At 42.4% G+C, this 22879-nt stretch overlaps 2 protein-coding genes across 3 annotated transcripts in view; one reads left to right on the top strand and one right to left on the bottom strand.

The window, feature by feature from the left end:
- The window catches only part of dock2 (dedicator of cytokinesis 2), a 703541-nt gene that overhangs the window by 398610 nt on the left and 282052 nt on the right, over positions 1-22879 (top strand). The window lies entirely within an intron of this gene.
- Positions 1-22879, bottom strand: part of insyn2b (inhibitory synaptic factor family member 2B) — an 88397-nt gene that overhangs the window by 61579 nt on the left and 3939 nt on the right. For both annotated transcript variants that reach the window (XM_033029963.1, XM_033029962.1), the window contains exon 2: positions 19938-21971. In XM_033029963.1, the coding sequence (XP_032885854.1) occupies positions 19938-21154 (1217 nt within the window). In that variant the 5' untranslated portion in view covers positions 21155-21971. The remainder of the gene's footprint in view (positions 1-19937; positions 21972-22879) is intronic.

The following is a 22879-nucleotide window of genomic DNA, read 5'->3' as shown; positions in this document are numbered from 1 at the left end:
CCTTTGAGAGACTGGACAAAATAGGGAGAGATTAGATGGTTCAGGGACATGGGTGGAGGAGGGTGGTGGAACAAACGGTGAGCTTCATGGCAGAGAACAGTGTTAAAGCTATACTCTCAATTGTTGATGAGTGGCCATCATGTGTGCGAGAAGAGGCATAGATTAATTATGGGTCATGGGAGAATGGTGAGGAGTAGGTGATTTTCAGTGTCTTTTTTAAATCTGAAAACACATCGGCACCTCTCTTGTCTCCTGTCTCCTGTCTGTATCCAGAATCTGTAGAGGATCAATACATTCTAAATCAGGGAAAGACTAAAATACTCCTTGTATCTGCAGGAACATGATGGACTGCGTTCAGAGCACAGTTAAACAGGAATCAGGGAGTCATATCACAGGGAGTCAGGGAATCAGGGATACAGCATGGAAAACAGGCCTGTTGATTCATTGAGTCCATGTCAACCATCATCTACCTAATTATACTAAACTAATATTAATCTCACTTTTCTAAATTCTCTCAATTCACCCCCTCATTCCTCGATTACACCACTTATTCACATTTTGGGGGCAATGTACTCTGGCCAATTATGCTACCGACTTGCATGTATTTAAGAGAAGGAATGGGTGACGTTTCCTTCTCTCCAGAGATGCTGCCTGTCCCACTGAGTTGCTCCAGCATTTTGTGTCTACCTTCGGTTTAAACCAGCATCTGCAGTTCCTTCCCACACATGCATATCTTTAAGATATGTGGGGAAACCATGCAGCCACAGAGAGAACACGTGTGTCTAAAAACAGACGGAGTTGGTGGTTGGTGACAGAAATAATTGATCTGATCAGCATTCAGCCTCCAAGCAACATTAGGGAGCGCAGATTATCTCATGATCATCATATTGATTTGTGAGAGATTGGCTATCATTATGCAACTACGACACCGTTCCAGAGGAGCCTCATTAACTTTTGGCGTGTTCTAACATTATAAGAAATTGCCAAAGAAATCCAAGTTTCTTTTCCTGATGATGGATGACATGAGTGAATGAACACTTTATGAATTAATACTTTATTTTCACATGTGACAAGTCAAAGTGAAATTCTTTGCTTGCACAGCCAAGGTATGCAAATAGTCGCCCATAAAGGCCGCTTACAAAGTTACAAAGTATTTGTGCCGGGTCCCCCTTTGTTCGCCCTCCCAGCCCCTCCTTATGGTGGTCCCCCTACGCCAGGTACTCCATGGTTCATGTTATTAACTTTGAGGAACTGTTATGCCCGATCATTAATTAATGTGCAGAGGTGAACTGACTAATTCACTGACAGGATTTTGGATTAATGACTGTATCTCTTGCCCCATTAATTTATCCGCATCGCGCTGCCACAAGTCAGCTTCCTGCTTCTTCAATGTACTCTACCTTCAAAAGAATGTCAACAACATGATAAAAAAATAGACTGGCAAAACATAAAAGCATGTTAAAGTAGCATTGTTTTTAAACCTGGCAAATGGGATTCAATTGATTTAAAAAAACCTACCGTGGAACAGCTTATCAAAAAACAGGAATGGGATAGACTATGAATTACTTAGGTTTGGTCAGTTATTCAATTAGATCACAGATCTCCCTGTATCTCTATTTTTTCATCATATCCCTCATAACCTTTGATGCCATCACCTAACAAAATATATCGATCTCAAAGGCTTCAATTAACCCTCAACCTACAGACACCAAAGATGCACAGGTTATAATAATAATAATAATAATATATCTTTTATTGTCATTGCACGTGTAGGTTAATTGGCTTGGTACGTACAAAAATGTTGGAGAAACTCAGCGGGGGCAGCAGCATCTATGGAGCGAAGGAAAATATGGTATTTACAAATTGTCCCTAGTGTGTAGGATAGTGTTAATGTGCGGGGATCGCTGGTCGGCATGGACCCGGTGGCCCGAAGGGCCTGTTTCTGTGCTGTATCTCAAAACTAAACTAAACTAAACTAATAGGGAGTTCCAGATTTTCATGAACCCTTTAAGTGGAAAGATAAAAGTCACTCTAATTTACACATCAAGGCCTTGCCTTGAAGTAAAGATAATGGTATCTCTTGATTGCTCTCCACAGAACTGAATTTCATGTATTGATCAAAATGAATTTGCACAATTTAAATGTTTAAGAAAGAACTGCAGATGCTGGAAAAATTGAAGGTAGACAAAAATGCTGGAGAAATTCAGCAGGTGAGGCAGCATCTATGGAACGAAGGAATAGGTGATGTTTAGAAGAAGGGTCTCGAACCGAAATGTCACCTATTCCTTTGCTCCATGTGTGCTGCCTCACCCGCTGAGTTTTCCAGCATTTTTGTCTACCTTCTGCACAATTTAAATGCTTTGAATTGATCATTGAATCAGACTGCAAGAAAACAAGCCCTTTAGCTCCTTGACCCTTTGGGTCCAAGCTGACCGTGAAGCATATGTTTATGCTCATCCCATTTTATTCTCTCCTCATTCCCATCAACTCACCCCAAATTCCACCACAGTGTGGGGATTTAAAGTGGGCAGTTGGTCGACCAAACCTCAAATCTTTGAGGTGTGGTCAGAAATAGGTGCACCCTGGAAAACCTATGGTGTTACACGAAGGACATACAAACTCCATGCACTCAGCGGCAGATTGAACCAGATCATTGGAGCTGTGAAGTAGAACCTTTTCTAACTGTATCATTAGCTAAATAGTGAAAGGCTTGGATAGAGTGGATGTGGAGAGGATGTTTCTGCAAGTGGTTGAGTCTAGGACCAGAGGTCATAGCCTCAGAATTAGACATTCCTCTAGGGAAGAGATCAGGCGGGATTTCTTTAGCCAGAGGTTGATGAATCTGTAGAATTCATTGCCACAGACGACTGTGGCGGCCACCTCAATGAATATTTTTAAGGCAGAGATTGATAGATTCTTGATTAGTATGTGTGTCAAGGGCTATGTGGAGAAGGCAGGAGAATGGGGTTAGGAGGGAGAGATAGACCAGCCATTAATGAATAGTGGAGTAGACTTGATGGGCAGAATGCCCTAATTCTGCTCCTATTACTTATGACCCGAATATCACTGTTCAGACCTACCAACTCTTCAACCCTCAGAACTCAATGGAATATAGCCCATAAATCTGCATCATGACCCCCCAGTTCAATTCTCTCACCTTGTGAAATTATATCACCAATTAACTGGTGTAAGCGATAAAACAAAAAATTATGTCTGTACTGAATCCTTTCCACTAACACTCTGTTCTGATATTAGTGCTGATGATATTAGTGGAAGAAATTGTTGCGTGATGTTATATCGTTTCCCTGTCTATAACTTGTGGGGGTGGCTATGGGGAGGTGAAGATGATATTTCAACCAACTTTTTGTTTAGGAGTATGGTGCAGAGTTGAACAAATCAACGACAAACTATAAATCTGTGTTGCAGTGTGAACGAAGATTTGTTTCTGCAGCCGGGGCTTTTAGTGTGTAACAGTATTTTTCATAGCAAACACACAAAGGATGTATTAAGATGGAACAGAGGAGTCAATAATAAAACAGAAAGCATTGGGAGCTGCTGGCTGCTTCACATTCACAGAATGTGGCTGTGTTCTGACCCAGATACGTTGACGAGAGTCAGTGAATTATTGAAGCTCTTCCTAAGGAAAGATTATGCAGATGAAGGAAGGAGTAAGGAGAAGGGAGGGCGATAAACAGGGGGAGGGGATAAAGTTATAAAACTCCCATTATGCTAATGTTATTACATTACCGTATCAGCGGCCTCTCCTGTCCAGAGCTTCGTGCTGAGCTGAAAGACGTGACATTCAAGCTCCATTTCACATTAGTGTCTGAATATTTGGACTGTCCTCACTGGAGCGTCATCTGTGTACATGCGCTACTGGAGGACAGATTTGCAGATCATACTCCTCGCAGTCTCACAGCCAGACAAGTACTGAATCAAATTGCCTGAGCACCAACCCCATCCATTCACCCTTGGTGAGATGACCATCACTAAGATGCAGCATCTTTGGAAAGAAGGAATGAGTGATGTTTCGGCATGGCACCCTTCTTCTGACTGAGTGTTAAGGGAGAGGGAGTCTAGAGATATGGAAGGGTGTCTATCTTTGGTGTAAACCAGCATCTGCAGTTCCGTCCTATACAAACACCTCTACATCCTCATTTGTATCTGAGACTCCCAGTCTGAAGAAGTGTCTCAACCCGAAACATCACCCATTCCTTCTATCCAGAGATGCTGCCTGTCTCTGAGTTACTCCAGCACTTTGTGTCTATCTTCGGTGTAAACCAGCACCTGCAGTTCCTTCCTACACATCACCGAGATGGAAAATGGTGAACTTCAACCTTTCTCTTTCTCCATAGATGCTGCCTGATCTGTTTTTTTTTCATTTTCAGTTTGTCTTTCAGACTTACAGCATCTGGATTTTGTATTTTTGTTATTTTCTTCACTGAGATAGGTCTGGTGCATCTGCAGAATCAATAGTCACCAGTTTACAGAGAGCATGTTAGTCAAGGCACTCTTTGTCATGAAAACATGAGAACCGCCTTATGATGGGTTCTAAAGGACTTCAATTTGAACTGGCACCCGGTTTCACCATTTGCGTATGCATCTTCTACTCTAACCCTTTCTTTCTCAAAACCCCTTCTGTTGATATCAAATCTCTCGATTAAACCGCAGTGTGTAACAACATCTCTCTGCTGCGATTTAATAATTATATAGAAGGTACTTGACAAGAGGCTGATCAGCCTGAACGATATACAGCCATATTTTAGGTATGTTGCAAAACCTACCTTCAGCGTCGCTGCAGATCTGTCCAAGCCCGTGTGCGTGATTTAGGCGCTGTTGAGAGGGGGGCGGGTTTAAAACGCGATTTTCCCTAGGTTATCGAGGTTGTTCAGCCTACTTAGTTGCTGACGAAAAATCGCTGGGACGTTGGTTCGCTGGAGCTATTTTTAAACTATATTGGTTAATTTAGTTGTTATAGTAAGTTAAAAATTATCCTCTAAACCCGCGACCGCCGACAACGGGACAGATCTCATACAGCGGACAACGGAAGGTAGGTTGTTTATTTTTACATTAAAAAGGCCTTCTTAAGATCCCTTTATACAAAGTTTAATGTTGCGAGTAGCTAATTTGGGGCCCCATTAAATCCCGCCGTATTTTTCTGGGCTTATGGGGTACAAATCTACCGCAATGGGAACGTTCTAAACCAGCGCGTGCCACAGAGTTCCACAGGATCCCACTCGAAAGCTGATTTAAATGGCCATTAATTTACAGCAATTGAACACTAAATTCCTTCCATTTGGCCTATAAATTAATGTCAATGAGATTTAAAAATCATGTTTTATGGTGAATTCTTTGTGAATGTTATTTGGACACTTAGGCTATTTAAAAATGTTAACCTTTTCTTAAGAAATGGATAGATGTTTAGATCTAGTAATTGAAGTTTCAGAATGCTTCAATCTATAATAACTGAACATTTCTTTCAGTTCTCTTAATTTTTAAGAAAGTTATGGCCATTTCACTGTCCTCGATCACAGCTTTTGTGTTAAGTCAATGGAAAATCAATAGGGAACAAGATGCTAATTTCCGAGTATGAAAATGGCCATAACTTATTTAATACTGAAGATATGAAAGTGAATTAGGTGTCAAATTAAACTTATTTTTGTGCTTTATCTGATGGGATAAATTGCAGACGAATTTTAAAATCTCAAAATGTTGTAACATTATGTAGCAATGTTACAACATTTATGATGCCGCAATAGATAGGATGATGAAGACACAATCTGACTTCATTAGTCAGGGAATTGAATATAGAGGTTGGGATGTTATTTCACACTTGTACAAATGTTGGTGATTATATACTCGGAGTATTGTGTTCCGTTTTGTTCCACCTGCCATAATGAAGGCAAGAGTGCGGAGAGGATTTATGGGGATGTGGTTAGGACTCAAGAGACTGAGTCACAGGGAGAGGTTGGGCAGACTAGGACTTTGTTTGTTGGAGCACAGCAGACTGAAGGGTAACCTTATACAAGTTTATAAAATAATGACGGGCATAGAAAAGGTGAATTGACATTTTCCCAGAGTTGGGGAATCAAGGATTAGAGGACAGATTTAAGGTGAGAGGGAAAAGATTGAATAGGAACATGAAGGGCAACTTATTCACACAAATTGTGGTGGATATACTGAACAAACTGGCAGAGAAAGTTAACTACTTTCTCTGCAGGCAAAATAACAGCACTTAAAAGTCAAATGAAAAGGTACGTGGATCATAAACATTTAGAGGAATAAAGACCAAATGCGGGCAAATGGATGAGCTTAGACGAAGCACTGGATGAGCTGGGGTGAAGGGCTTTTGACTTTTCTCCAAGCTGTTGGACTGCTTGCTTTATGATTCTATGTCCCTATCCCTTTCTTTTTTTTCTGTAGATATCCCACTTCTACTAAAACAAATCATTGCAGTTTAACCATAACTATGCTGCTTTGCACATTAATTACAATCTCTTCCTTAATAAGGAACTTTCTCCTGAATCCCTCATTAGAACTAATGGTGACCATCTGTGAGTCGTCACATCTAGTTTTGACCTTGCCAGGTAGCCTCACATTTTTATTACTGATACTGTCAGATGCATTCTACAAAATGTATTGCAGTTATTTACCCAGAACTACTCTGATGGCCAAACTTGTTGGTCCAACCCACAAGGAGAATAAGGACAGCAGGCATAAAGTTCCCTCCTTCCTTAATTTGAAAATATTAAGCTATTCCTTTGTTATGCAGGATTTAAATCCTGGAACTTCCCACCCAAGGGCTCTACTCAGGTTGCAGTTCAGGGAAGTGATGTACTCAAGGGCAACTAGAAATGGGCAATAATACCAGTCTTCTTGGAATTCCATCTTGAAAAATTAGCGACACCACTAACTACCTCCTTCTCAAGGGAAATCATCCACTTGAAATGTTAAATTTGTTTCTCTTTGTAATGATACTGCTTGATTTTTTAATTATTTGCAGTATTTCCTGAATTAATTTCTGATTTTCATCATCTGCACAGGCCCAGCAGTGAACAATGCATACATTGGACTTCCCTGTGTTCCTTTGACATCTCCTCTTCCTGCTCCCTCTACAATTCATAAGCACTCCCATGAAATTAGGTACATTCTTACAATGAGGTCAAGAGCAAGGTTATGGTGATGGGGAAGCCAGGGTCTATATAACCAGGGTACACAAAATTGCTGGGGAAACTCAGCGGGTGCAGCAGCATCTATGGAGCGAAGGAAATAGGCGACGTTTCGGGCCGAAACCCTTCTTCAGACTCAGAGTTTCCCCAGCAATTTTGTGTACCTTCGATATTCCAGCATCTGCAGTTCCCTTTTGAACTCTATATAACCAGGGTTGTATAACGTTAGTACCTCCACTAATGTAAAGCACTTTGGTCAATGAGAGTTGTTTTTTAAATGTGCTATAGAAATAAAAGTGACTTGACTTGACTTGAGGGTCTGAAAGCTCATCCAAATTTCACTTGATGGTATCTCATTCATCTCTTCTCTCCACACGCCCCCTCAGGTGGAAGCAGATGATCCCACATATCTTTCGATAAAGACCAAATTAATTCTTCCCCAGAGACCTGGTCAATATTTAGCATTCAAGTGACCACTAAAATAAGAGATTTTCAGCCGTTACCATTATGGAGTTTGTGGCATCATGCGTCAGGAATAGTTAATTGGTCGTCTAGCACTTTAGAAAACCCTAGTGTGATGAGTGCTGCTCTCTGTGTCTCCCTTTTCCCTGCCTCTTAGTCTGAAGAAGGGTCTCGACCCGAAACGTCACCCATTCCTTCTATCCATTGATGATGCCTGTCCCGCTGAGTTTCTCCAGCATTTTGCGTCTATCTTCGGTGCTGCTCTAGAAGTTCTCTCTTACTGCGTTAGCCATTCTATGTGGTTGAGTGGCAACGTTGTGTTTTGGTGATGACAGGGCAGTGCTTTGTGCTCTAGTGAGATATGCGGTGCAAATCTATATGTCTGGATCAATATTAACTTCAGTGGGAACAGTGCAGTGCTGGACTCACTAATGCATACTTGATTCACAGACAAGTTGGAATTTTTAAATGATTATAGTGATGCTTTCTTATTTGTACTGTGGGGCATAAGGTCAGTAATATGAAACTGTCTCAGGAAAGTTCAACCATGCAAACGGTGAAACCATTAAAAATATATGAAAGGGCTCAATTCTTCCTTAGCAATGCTGGCAGTAAGCGCTCTCTTAAAACAATACCAGAAAATGCTGCGTACACTCGGGAAAGAGAGAGAACGCATTATTTTTAAATTGGAGATAGCATCGGCGGCAAAAGAAACAGTGATCATTTAAGGCCCGAGACTAGAAGTGAGAAGGAGGGTGAAAAAATTATTTTAAATTTAATCCCCGTCCTCTATCTCCAATTTAAAAATAATGTGTTCTCTCTCTTTCCCCAGTTCTGTTCAAGGGCTTCGGACCTGAAATGTTAATTCTACTTTCCTCTCCCCTAATGCTCCCTGACTTGTGGAGGGTTACCTGCACTTTCTGTTTTTATTTCAGTATTCCAGCATCTGCAGTTATTGTGATTTTCAGCTCTTTCCACACGTATCACTCCCGACTACAGATCATGATTGGTCATGGTCGTAACTACATTTATCTCCCCCCAAAAATCGCATATCTGCACGAGTTCAATCTTACATGTACAACTTCTAATATTATGTTGATGCTCTGCTGATAAACCTGTCACACTGGAATTACATTTTCCTGTCAGAGGTAACTTAAAATATAGTGTGAATAGGTGTGCATTGGAAAACTGGAAGTTTTCCCTGGGGAGGCAGAGTGGTGTAGCTGGTAATAATAATGGATGGGATTTATATAGCGCCTTTCTAATACTCAAGGCGCTTTACATCGCGTTATTCATTCACTCCTCAGTCACACTCGGTGGTGGTAAGCTACTTCTGTAGCCACAGCTGCCCTGGGGCAGACTGACGGAAGCGTGGCTGCCAATCTGCGCCTACGGCCCCTCCGACCACCACCAATCACTCACACACATTCACACACATTCACACACAGGCAAAGGTGGGTGAAGTGTCTTGCCCAAGGACACAACGACAGTATGCACTCCAAGCGGGATTCGAACCGGCTACCTTCCGGTTGCCAGCCGAACACTTAGTCCATTGCGCCATCTGCCATCCCATTCCAGCTGGTAGAGCTGTGACACGTCCACTGATCTAGGTTTGATCTTCACCTTTGGTGCACTTCGCCTTGAGCTTGCATATTGGACTTGTGATCACATGTTTCCTGCTTCCTCCCATATCCCAAAGATGCGTTATATTGGCACCTGGAAATTTGCCCTGGTGTTTATGGAATGGATGAGAAACATAGAACTCGAATGTATGGGGGTTGAGTGTGTATGGTTGGCATGGACTCAGTGGGCTGAAGGGCCATATTCCATGTTGTATCTCTAAACTAAATTAATGTGCCTGGGTTTCCTCAATATCCCCATGCATTAAAAAGATTTATGAAATGGAAAGTTAATTTTACACCGTTAACTGCCCAAATTTGTAGGAAAGTACCAGAATGTTCAGGAAGGAGGAGGGATGATGGCAATGTTGTGAGAATAGAATTGTGAGTTACAGTGAAAGTTAGTTGGGGAATGGGAATGCTCTGAAAATCAGCATAGACTCAACAGGCTGAATAACCTTCCTCTGTGTCAAAAGGAGATATGTACAGAAAACATGGAATGAGGGCAGAAGTAGCTATTTGAAATGCATAAAACAAAATTGGAATATAACGTTCAAATATTAAGAGTGTGGACTCAGGAATTTACAATGAGAAATGTTGCAAAAAAAGTGAAGCTGATTTTCTTCAGGAGTGTATCACGTGGGCTGGCTGAGTGAATATCATCAATGTGAAAGAGCCAATACTTTTTCTGTGGCGAACTACGTTGGTAAAAATGTTTAAGAAGGAACTGCAGATGCTGGTAATTCGAAGGTAGACAAAAATGCTGGAGAAACTCAGCGGGTGAGGCAGCATCTATGGAGCGAAGGATATAGGAAATAGAGTCTGAAGAAGGGTTTCGGCCCGAAACGTTGCCTATTTCCTTTGCTCCATAGATGCTGCCTCACCCGCTGAGTTTCTCCAGCATTTTTGTCTACCGTTGGTAAAGAAATGATGGCTTATGACCAGTGATCCAGGTAAGCCCCAAACAATATTAGACCATACCAAAGGAAGCCATATTTTTGTAGAGGATGCAGGCGGATGTGGAGTCCCTGTGGCTCTGGCTGGTTCCTTGAGGAAGGCAGCTGATCAGTTCACAAATAAATAGTGAGAAATTTACTGATGATATTCCCTCTGGCCAGTTCACTGGTAAAATGTGAATGGGCTCCTAATTTTATCAGAGGCATCTCAACTGACAACAGCCTGAGGTCCTCCCCAGCTTTCTGGTAGTAAGCTCGGTGAATGTTACTATGGTAACCGTGTTGGCAGCAATATACATTATCCATTAGATTGAATTGGAATTAAATGCTCCAACATGAATTTAAGAAGTTATTCCAAGTAAACATCTTGTGAACAGAGAGGGAGTAACTAATATATAAATGTGTGGAAATATTCGATGCAAGCGTTTATCTAAATTGTTAACTCCAAAATAATCGTTATTGCACAATTTTAGTTTATAAAGTAATAATGAGTGAGGAAAGCACTTATTTTCCTTGAACCATACAATTAGCGTTGAGTAACTCCTGCCCAAGAATTTTCACTTTCAAATGTTTTATGAGGTTTTTTTTCACGTGAAAAATAAAGTGTTTGGACATGCAAGGTTTATTAAAGCAGTCATGTTTACTATTATATGTGTTGTGATTTTCAAAATGGGAAGAAATAAAAAAAACTAGGCAACAAGCAAATAATAAGAAAGGATAGACACAAAAAGCTGGAGTTACTCAGCGGGACAGACAGCATCTCTGGAGAGATGGTTGTGACGTTTCGGGTCAAGACCCTTCTTCAGACCCTTCTTCAGAATAATAAAGGATATAGATTTACAATTTGGCTATGAGTAAAATTCTAAGTATTATCCACCAGCTTGATTTTTGAATAACATGTTGAATGTTTAACTTAACAAGTTAGATGAAAATCAGAGTCAGATGAAAATATGTCATGTAAGGCAAATGTTACTCCTTCACTCACAAGGAGTGAAGGAATAAACCAAACACAATTCTAAACTTTATCAATGGAGGCATAAAGTTGGAAAGTAATAAACTTTTATTAAACATTGGTCTGACCTCAAACAGAGTATTGCATTCAGTTGTGCTCTCCTCATTGTAGAATGGACATGAGGGCATTGAAGAGGATCCAGAAAACGTATTTCCTGGGATGATGGCCTACAGTTGCAAGGATAGAATAGAGAAGCTGGAACTGTTTGCTATGTAAAGGAGAAGCCTGAGAGGAGAATTAGCAGAAATATATCAGATGATGAGGGGTCTGGACAGAGTGGGCAATGTGGGACTGTTCCCATTGATGGGGGGGGGGGGGTCACAGACTGAAGGTCACAGGGATAAAGTAATGCGGAAGAGAGTGAAGGGTGATATGAGGAAAAAGTTGTCATGTTGGAATCTGGGATATACTGCCGGTGGTTGTGGTGGAGGCAGGTTCAATTGTGTCCTTCAAAAGGAAGTTGTAGGAAAGAGATGGTGGCTGGAAGTAGACAGCAGTTCTTGTAGAGAGTCAGCAAAGACATGAAGAGCTGAGTGGGTCCTTCGTGTGCTATTCTCTCTCTTTCCCAGTATTGCTCACGACCTTCACACCTGATTTGTTTAACTCTGTTTTTCTCTCCACTAATGCTCCCTGTCTTGTGAAGGGTTTCCTGCACTTTCTGTTTTTATTTTGGAATTCCAGCATCTGCAGTTAAGTTTAGTATTGTTTAGGGATACAGTGCGAAAACAGGCCCTTCGGCCCACCGAGTCCGCACTGACCAGCGACATTATAACTATCCTACACACACTGGGGCCAATTTACACATAAACCAAGCCAATTAACCTGCAAAACTGTACGTCTTTGGAGCGTGGGAGGAAACATGGTCCCCTAATTTGAGGAAGGACATTCTTGCTATTGAGGGAGTGCAGCGTAGGTTTAGTAGGTTAATTCCCGGGATGGCGGGACTGTCATTGCTGAGAGAATGGAGCAGCTGGGCTTGTATCCTCTGGAGTTTAGAAGGATAAGAAGGGATCTCATTGAAACATATAAGATTGTTAAGGGCTTGGACACACTAGAGGCAGGAAACATGTTCCCGATGTTGGGGGAATCCAGAACCAGGGGCCACAGTTTAAGAATAAGGAGTAAGCCATTTAGAACGGAGATGAGGAAACACTTTTTCTCACAGAGAGTGGTGAGTCTGTAGAATTCTCTGCCTCAGAGGGCGGTGGAGGTGGGTTTCAAGATGCTTTCAAGAGAGAGCTAGATAGGGCTCTTAAAAATAGCAGTCAGGGGATATGGGGAGAAGGCAGGAACGGGGTACTGATTGGGGATGATCAGCCATCATCACATTGAATGGCGGTGCTGGCTCGAAGGGCCAAATGGCCTACTCCTGCACCTATTGTCTATTGTCTAAACTGAAGATGTTGAGAAAGCCCATGTGATCACAGGGAGAACGTACAAACTCCGTACAGACAGCACCCGGGTCTTTGGCGTAGCAAGCGCTGTGAGGCAGCAACTCTACCGCTGCGCCACTGTGGCCACCCTAAATTGTTATTGTGATTTTCAGCTCTCTCCTAGAGTATTACTTTTGACTAAAGACCATTCATTGATTCCACTTTCCCTGCTATGTCCTTGCACACTTCCTCAAATGGCCATTTCTCAGCAATAACAACTCCGACTCCTGTCCAGCCACCTGCATCCTACCTGCACAACAAAACAGGAGTATCGTGACTTACTCCGCAGTGCAGGTTAAATAACAAGTGTAACTTTAATGTATAAAAATACAGCAAACGGGAAAGCGATTCTGTGGATGGAGGCTTGAAGCACAATGAAGTGGGTTTTTTTTGCTTTAGTCACCTGCTCTAAATGTCATTGGTAATAACTGACGAAATTTAGCTCTCAGACTACAAATGGAAAGAAATTTCATAAGTGAAGAACGACAAGCATTCACCACTATATCATTCATTTAAAGCACACAAGCAAAAGCAAATTTACATCTGAGACTAATGACATAGAAGAAACTCACAGAAATGTGTTAGTACGAAAGCAAAGATAAGCATTGTTAAGAAGGTGCATGAAAAAGATTTAACGACCTCCAAAATAAAAAAAATAGCAAAAGCTTTTACACAGCCATTAGGACACAAAAAAAAATCAAGGAAGGCAAAGGGCTCACTAAAGCATTAATGGTGCCACGTTGCACATGAGAACAAGGAGCTTGATTGATATGCACTTTAAAGTGTTTTTGACAAGGGCAGGTGGAAGTAGAACTATAGGATACTTGAGTGGGATGTGAAGAGCTTTTACGGGAAGCCAATATCTAGAAGATGCTGCACTGAAAATGTATACAGACAGTACTGGATGGTTTTCAACTCAGAAGAATGAGGAAGGGAAGGGAGGAAACAAAGGAGATGTTAACCTAATTGTTTTAAATGACTGCTGTTGACGGCAGCAAATGTAAGAATCTCTGTCCAATTTCAAATCAATAGGGCTGAAGATCTGGCCAGGCTTCTAATGCAGAGCGGGTGATATAGACACCACTTCCATGTTCTGTTGCAAATTTGATGATCAGTTAAGAGGATCATAGGTAGACAAAAATGCTGGAGAAAATACATACTTCTATGTAGAGAAGGAATAGGCGACGTTTCGGGTCGAGACCCTTCTTCAGACTGATGTCAGGCCGGGGGGGGGGGGGGGGGGAAGGGGGAGGAAAGAAAGGAAGAGGCAGAGACAGTAGGCTTGTGGGAGAGCATAACAGAGGATCCTAACTGATAAAGGTCACGAGCGAGACACAAACTGCTAGAGTAACTCAGCAGGACAGGCAGCATCTCTGGAGAGAAGGAATGGGTGACGTTTTGGGTCGAGACCCTTCTTCAGACTGGTCAGGAGCTAATGTGTGAGCACCATGGGAGGATTGAGAGCCCAGGAGATCCCACAAAGTGCAGCTCCAGCTTGATTAATTGGCATGGACTTCTTGGGAGTAGCAGACTAAAGGAATGTGTGAGATACAGTGTGCATTGTTTTAGATGTTTTTTTAATAAATAGCGGGAAATAAACAAAAACCTCTGACACCTAATCAAAAATCTATCTATCTCTGCCTTAAAAATATCCACTGACTTGGCCTCCACAGCTTTCCCCGGCAAAGAATTCCACGGATTCACCACCAAAGATCAGTGCATGACCCCATAACCTACAATAAAATGGGAGCACATGTTATGAAATTAGGTGGATCAATTACTGGGACGGAAACTGTTATTTCCATTTTCAGACCTTCCATTGTCTTGCCCTCCCTACCTCTGAAGGTATCACCAACCGCATAGCCTTTATAAACATTCAATTTTGGTCTCATGTCTTTTCCATATTTCCAGTCACCATTGCTGGCTTGCACACAGTCCTCTCCAGAAACCTCTCTGCCTCTCCTTCAACAAAAGATGCCAAAAACTGATCTCCTTGTCAAAGTATTTTTGGTCCTGATAATTTATGATATGGGTCATCGTTAAATTTAGTCTGATTACATACTTGTAAATCCTTTGGGACATTTAATTAGTGATGATATATTTAACACAAGTTGTTGGTGTTGTGGCTGCACGTAGAGGCTGGTGCTGAGTAGATGTGGAGATATAGGCTCAGGTGGTAATGGTCGAATGTCACCTATAACTGGGATGCGGGTGGCTGCATGCCTGGTCTCTCTGGTGGTTTCAATTTATAACAACAATTTGAACACAAGCATGAGGGAAAAGGTGTCAGGTCCATAAATCCCCAAAATCCATAGATCTAGTCTGCAGGGAGAAGCCTGTAAGAAGACCAGAACTGCGTGTGATACTCTAAATGCAGCCTCACCAAAGTTCTATAGAGCTGCACCATGAATTCCTGACTCTTATATTCAATGCTCCTCGCAATGAAGGCAACCCAACCATAAGCCTACTTTCCTACCCTATCTACTTATGCTGCCACCTTCAGTGGGCTATGAACTTGGACTCCAAGGTCCCTCTGCACATCAATGCGGTTAATGGTCATACACCCTTACATTCAACCTCTCAAAGTGCAATGTCTTACACTTGCTTGGGTTCAACTCCTTCTGCCATTTCTCTGGCCATTTTTGCCGCTGATCTATATCATGCTGTATGTTCGGCCAGCATTCCTGCAACTCCTCCAATGTTGGTGTTGTCAGTAAACTTATTCACCAATCCATCTACATTTATGTTGTAATCATGTATATATATATATATATATATATATATTACAAACAGCAGGAGTCCAGCACAGATCCCTAAGGAACTCCACTGGTCACTGACGTCCTGCCAGAATATCTACTTTACTCCACAACCCTCTTTCTTCTATGAATAAGCTTGTTTTGAATCCATATGATAAAGTCATTGTGAATGTCATACATCTTAAGAAGATCACGATGGTGCACCAGTAGAGCTGCTGCCTTACAGCGCTTGCAGCACCAGAGACCCATGTTTGATCACGACTACAGGTGCTGTCTGTACGGAGTTTGTACATTCTCCCCGTGACCTGCGTGAGTTTTCTCCATGATCTTCAGTTTTCTCCCACACTCCAAAGACATACAGGAATGTAGGTTAATTGGCTTGGTGTGAATGTAAATTGTCCCTAGTGTGTGTAGTGCTGATGTGTGGGGATCGCTGGTCGGAGCAGACTCGGTGGGCCGAAGGGCCTGTTCCCGCACTGTATCTCTAAACTAAACTAAAAAAATCATAAGGTCATAAGTGATAGGAACAGAATGAGGCCATTCAGCCCATCAAGTCAACTCCACCATTCAATCATGGCTGATCTATCTCTCCCTCTTAACCCCATTCTCCTGCCTTCTCCTCATAACTCCTGACATCCGTACTAATCAATCATTTATATATCTCTGCCTTAAAAATATCCATTGACTTGGCCTCCACAGCCTTCTGTGGCAAATAATTCCACAGATTTACCACCCTCTGACTGAAGAAATTCCTCTTCATCTCCTTCCTAAAAGAAAGTCCTTTAATTCTGAGGCTGTGACCTCTAGTCCTGCCACCAACATCATAGCCCTTGGGTCCTTGGTGATGACACAGCTCAATTTGTTTGGTCTATATGAGTAAGTTATTTTTCATCTTTTCTAACAACTTTGGAGACCATTTAGCCCATCAAGTCTCTCCTGGCTCTCAGAACAATCACGTCGATCCCATTCCCTCACTTATTTCCCTGTAACCCCGTCGCTCGCATGTTCATTAATTCCCACAAATCCCAACTCTCCTGCCATCCATCAACACGTTTAGGATCATATACAGTGGCCAATTAATCTACAACTGGCACATTACTGGAAGGTGGGAGCAAACCTGACCACCTGAGGGTTGTAAAACTTTATGAAGGCTCACTGTTAATTAGAAACGGCCTATAAATTATGCCTGCCCCATGCTGGACACTTCTCTGAAACAAGTTTAAATAAAAAAGTAGAATCAATAAAACATGCAAAGCCCAGATGGGAAAACTAATTGGTGTATAGGCAAAAAAAATCTATTTTTTATAATTACACTGTAATTATCACACTATACACCCTATAATTTCTGGCATTGTCTTTATGCAAATTATGGGATTTGTCAAGTGTTGTTCAACGGTTATGGTACAGTGGATGCTGATTTTGTGTGATATTGTAAAACTAGTGTTGGCAGACCATCTCGAAGGCTCCTAATTTTTTAATTTGATGATAACTTAGGGATGCGATACGGGTTGCAGAAACTTGCAATTGCCTGTAACCCATTTCTATCAATGTTATATAACGTTCTTCATCAACAGATGGGGTCTACTTATAGAAGGTTTAATAGTACATTGCAGTCATCTGTTACCATTGCAAATGTGAGAGCAAAGAAGAACGATTATTCTACTTAAACTTTCTCTTTTGATGACACATTTGGGCTTCTCGCAGTTACTGTTGTGCACCCCCCCCCCCCCCCCCCCCCCCCAAATGCAAATCTGACATTTCCAAATGTTCAAAAATCTCTTGGGATTGCCCAGTGGGTGAACAGAAAGGGATGCGGAGGGTCACGCACATCAAGACACACTGCAAAAACACATGATGCAGATGATATATTGGTTCATACGTGAATTATGCAATCCAATGGTGTTCACTATGAATGGCTTATATATGGACTTTAAATAAAACATACCCATTTCTGGTCAATATTTTTGGCAATTTATGTCTGTGTGCGTGGATAGGCAGCACAATGGTACATCGGATAAAGCTGCTACCTCGCAGCACCAGAGACCGGGATTTGGTCCTGACTCTAAGTGCTTTCCGAGTGGAGTTTGCATGTTCTCCCTGTGACTGCCTGGATTTCCTCCGGGTGGCCTGGTTTCCTCCCACATCCCCCAAAATGTGTGTGTTTGTAAGTTAACTGGCCTCTATAAATTGCCCCTGGTGTGTAAGGAGTGGATGAGAAAGTGAGATAACATTGAACTAGTGTGGCGGGGTGATTCATAGTCTGCATAGACTACGTGGGCCGGAGAGCCTGTTTCCATGCTTCATCTCCAAACTAAGCTGAACAAACCTAAAGAGTTCTTCTTGTCACAAAGAAGACACCAGGATGGGTGTAGAAAAGTCTTACAAAGAAGATACCAGAAGTGCTGATAACTCTAAAGAAAGACTAACCAGGCTAGGGCTTCTTTCTCGAGACATTGGAAGGCTTGGGAACACTAGTAAAATTACTTTTTTATTATGCTTTCAAACATTAGAAGCACAGTTGAAGGGGAATTGGAATAAGGGCCATAATTATAAAAGAGTATAATATTATAAAAGGCATTAAAAAGGAAGTAGTTACAGGAATGATGAGGATTTGCAACCCTACAGAGGGTACACATGGAGCTCATATTTAAGGACTCATTGGAATAGGTAATCAAGGAATATATCATCAAGGAAAGAAGGTCGGAGAATGCCTCAATGACCAGTTTCAATGCTCTATCCTCTGCATACTGGATCTCAACCTGACATGGCTAATTTAAAACCAAGCAATTGAAAAGTTAAAAAAACTGGAAATCTGAAATAACAATGAGTCAGATGGCATTTGCGGTAAGAGAATCAACACCAGCATTTCAGGTCAAAGATCTTTCGTCAATTTCTGAGAGGTGGACCTGTGGTGCAGCAGTGGTGCATGCAGCTGGATCGCAGCTTATACAACTACGATTTAATCCCCAGCACCGGTCCTATCCTTGCAATGTTGGCACATTCTCCTGAGACTATGGAATGGAATGGAATGGAATGCTTTCTTGTCACCTGTGACGAGACACAGTGAAATTCTTTGCTTGCATACCCAATGTATATAAATTTTGGTGGGTTAGGTGGACTTGGACTAGGGGCGTTTCCTCCTGATGCTCGGCTTTTGTGCTGGGTTGAGGTTTGGGGTTGATAGGTTAATTAGCCAGTGTAAATTGCCTCAAGTGTCATTGTTGTCTGTGGGAACAAAGGGGGAGTTGATGTGATTGTGGGAGAGTTGGAAAATTGGGAAATAAGTGGGGAGTGGCATTTTGCTGAGGCTTGCATATGTTCCATGGGCCTGATGGCATCTCTCCATGTCATGGAAAAACATGGGAGCAACCCGAAATGTTAACTGCTACTTTCTCCACAGATGCTACCTAACATGTTTAGTATTTCCACCATATTTTATAACAATTTGGATAAATTATTGGTTCAATTATACCAACTTAATTAGGTTTATTTATCCTTCATTGCCATTGCTTAACATTTAAAGATGCATGGGCATCTAATCCCATTTGTCCTGCCTATGTATTTGAAAGCCTTTGTCCTAGGTGGACATCATATTTTACCCGAGTCACACTGGAACGCAAAGTGACACCAAAGTTATATGGTATCTTATAACCATATAACCATATAACAATTACAGCACGGAAACAGGCCATCTCGACCCTTCTAGTCCGTGCCGAACACGTATTCTCCCCTAGTCCCATATACCTGCGCTCACACCATAACCCTCCATTCCTTTCCCGTCCATATAATACCCTATCTGGACTACTATGTTTATATCTGAGCATCTCATATTAATATGACATCCAGAATAGGCATTATGTTGAATCACCGATAAGCGAATGGGATTGGTGTGTTACATTATGTTGACTGATCTATAAAGGGATTGTATCACTTGGGCAAAAAGTGTTAAAGGTGATTAAAGCAATAGGTGAAAATAAAAGGGCGCGTTGTAGAGGAACTATTTCCTCTAGTGGGGAAATAAGGATTTGAACGGTGTTAAATTTAAAGATTAACTAATGAGGCAAATCATAAGGAATCACTCTCTTACACCAAGGGTCATAAAAATTGAGAACTTTTACCCCAAAGGATTGTAATGTGAAGTTAATTGGCATTTATAAGAGCTTTAGTGGTGGATTTCTACTCCCCCCACTGTTCCAAAGGATGTGGAGATATGGTTTTTAATTGAGGTTGAGCCTGAGAGGCACAGTGTCTGGTTGATTAAGGAAACATGTTGAAGAACTGTTTTACTTTTCCTGCTCTCACAGTGTGCTCAATTCAGTCATCTTGCTGCACATATCCACCTTGTAAACCATCAGACCTCAGCAGAATAGGACACATTGGTTTGTGACTGAACACCACCAAACCTCAAAATGTCAAAACAATTGGGAAATAAATGTGGGGGGGGGGGGGGGGGGGGGGGGGGGGGGGGGTGGGGGGAGACAGGGAGACAAATGTTACAAGGAACGGAAAATGTAATAAAAGCCATCGTACCCTTCATTAAGTGCTTTTGTTTTCTCCATGTCCTGAATTACATTCAGAAGGACTTTGATCTGGTGTTCATTTGATTGTAGGGTGTCCTCAATGAACTGCATCCTGCCTTGTAGATCAAATAAGTCCCCTTGTGTCAGATGGATTTGATTAATTTCCTTAATCCTTTTGCTTGTTTCAGCTTTTATTTCCATGTTACAGGAGGCTGTGTGATTAGGAACATTGTCTGAAGCAGGATCAGTGCCTGAGATGCCTGCCTTGTCTTCATTTAGTGTGCATGACGTGGATTTTGGAACATCTCTGCCCACTTGTTCGCTCTTGCCGACACACTCGGGAGGACAGTCTGAACACTCTGGCCAAACCTTATCCTTGCACTGGCCTTCCCCTCCAGGCTCGGCTGCAATAGACGGCTGTGCCGACACTGATTCCAGTTTGTGCAGACCAGAGCAATTTGGATGTGAACCATTCCCACTCGGTGTACTTTCAGTCAAGGAGTCACCAGCGTTGGAATGAGGATATCCAGGATCCGATGGATGGTCCAAAACCATTAATTTCCCAGAGTTGTGTGCTTCGGCGGAGATATCTGGGCAGTGGCATGAAGCTGACCCCTCGCACTGTGTCTCTGGTAGTTTGGGCTCTGGTGATTTTGATGAGGGCTTCCTCCTGACCATGCTACAGGTGCTCGGCTCAGAAGATCCCCTCACAGCTCCTTTCACCTGGGTTAAGCTGGGCTCAGTCCTTTCAACCTGTGTCGCGGCATTGGTCACATCCAAGGCCAGGCCTTTGCCAGTGGCGGTGGCCCCTGCATCTTTAACCGACTCCATTAACATGGAGCCCTTGGCTGATTTGCTGCTGTTCCTCAATTTGCCTTTGAATCTTGGAAGGTGCTTTCTCAGACTTGGCGAGGTCTGAATGGCGATGCTTTTGAGAACCCCTTGTCTCTTGGGTATCACCAGCGAGCAGCTGGCCAGTCCCTGTGGCCTGGGACGTTGTGCTTTGCCTTTTGGTGCAGGCTTTCCTTCAGTCTTCTCCCTCATGTTGGATGCCTGTTCCTCCTTGAAGTGCACTTGCTGAACTTTGCCCTTGCTCTCTTGCACTTGGTTGGTGGGGTCACCTGATGTTTGGCCTTGTTTGAGCTCAAGGGAGCGAACCTTTGAGTCCTGGAGTGGAGCACTATGACACCTCGAAGCTTGCAAGCAATTGCTTTCTTTACGACCCATCACCGTGCTCGATGACAAGGGGCAGAATCGTGGCTGTGAGTTGCAGGTGAAAATAACTCCCTGGACAAAACAACTAAAGTCAGTGAGTCTCAGACTGAACCACAACGAAAGATCAATGGTTAAGATCGAAATTGTTCATAATGCTTAGTAAACTGAAGGATGTGTAACAGCTGACAGATAGGTAGGCGGACGAGGAAAAAAACATTCTGTCAAAAGTTGAAGTGCGAATCAGAAAAGAGAAGTAAAGACCTTGACATCTCTGGGTTTAATTGAAACTGTACAAACTGTGCTTTGTGGCTTTGCAATGCATCCTGGCCCCCATTGTAAAATGATACAAAAGCTATTTTCGGGACTGCCACATGACCACTGAACAAAACTGTAACAAAGAAAGCAATTCTGCGCAGTCGTTCTCAGAGAGCGAGAGTTTCTCAAGTTTCAGGGAAGGCTTGGACTCTGCAAATTGAGAAGCCACAACAGTTCCTGTGATAAGTTCCTTGGGTGGGCTCCCTTACTCGTGGCGATAGGTTCCAGTGGGTCCCGCCGAGAACAGTCTCCATTCCGCCAAGTCTTTTCCTCCTCAGCCGGAGAATCCCAATCAGCTCCGAGTCAGGGGGTGGGAGGAGAGAGAGATCAGTGCCGGGAAATTAAATCAGAGCGAGGTCTATTGGAATAGATCCCATTGGTTTCTGGTGCATGCCAGGTGCAGACTGCTGAGGCAATCTTCAGTAACTCTCAAATGTGGAGGCAGGCCCTTAAAAACAGAGCTGGAGACTTGAGAACACTGTGGACAATTGGTTGTGGAAAATCACAGTTGTTTCTAGAAATGGAATACAAAAGGTAAAGCATTTAATGTCTTACTCGGGGTGAACATTTCAATTTAAGAAAAAGGATAATGTGATTTCCAATTCTAAATCACCTTCTAAGTTGGTTCTCTTTCATTTCCTTCAAAGCCATATCTCAATCACCAAAGGCTCAGTTGCTGAAGGATTTTGTTTTTTTGTCCTACAAATTTCTAGCTTCCATTTACAGTGTTTGGTATAAGGTTCAGGTTTATGTTTATTACCACATGTACCGAGGTACAGTGAAAAGCTTTGTTTTGCATGGTATCCAAATAAATCAGATATGCTCAGCGGGACAGGCAGCATCTCTGGAGAGAAAGACTGGTTGACATTTCGGGTCAAGACCCTTCTTCAGAACTTCACCCATTCCTTCTCTCCAGAGATGCTGCCATTCCCGCTGAGTTGCTCCAGCATTTTGTGTCTATCTTCAGTTTAAACCAGCATCTGCAGTTCCTTCCTACACAGATCAGACATGCTATCCGATGTACCAATTATTCAGTATTAGCCAGAAAACTACAATCAGGATTAGATTTGGGAATAAATAGTTGGGATTTGTTTCCAGCAACCGCCGCTGGAGTTGTTGGTGGTCAATGTCGCGTCAGCAAGGATGGGAATAACTCTACAGCGATGGCTCTCAAAGTCCACCAGGTGCTCAGTACTCTGGCAGGGACAGTCAATGAAGAGTGACAAACAATTTTGCAAGAGGATACACGGCTGGTTGAGCAGCGGTGGGGAGAGGGATGGAATGGTCAATGTTTTGAATCAAAACCCTGCATCAGGTCATAGCCTTATCTGTGGAATTCTTTGCCACAAAAGGCTGTGGAGGCCAAATCAATGGATATTTTTTAGGCAGAGATAGATAGATTCTTTATTAGTACGGGTGTCA

This window comes from Amblyraja radiata, chromosome 11 (genome assembly GCF_010909765.2).
Source record: "Amblyraja radiata isolate CabotCenter1 chromosome 11, sAmbRad1.1.pri, whole genome shotgun sequence".
Classification (NCBI taxonomy): Eukaryota; Metazoa; Chordata; class Chondrichthyes; order Rajiformes; family Rajidae; genus Amblyraja; species Amblyraja radiata.
Note: the sequence above shows the minus strand (reverse complement) of the source record. Positions and strands in the feature narration are given on the sequence as shown.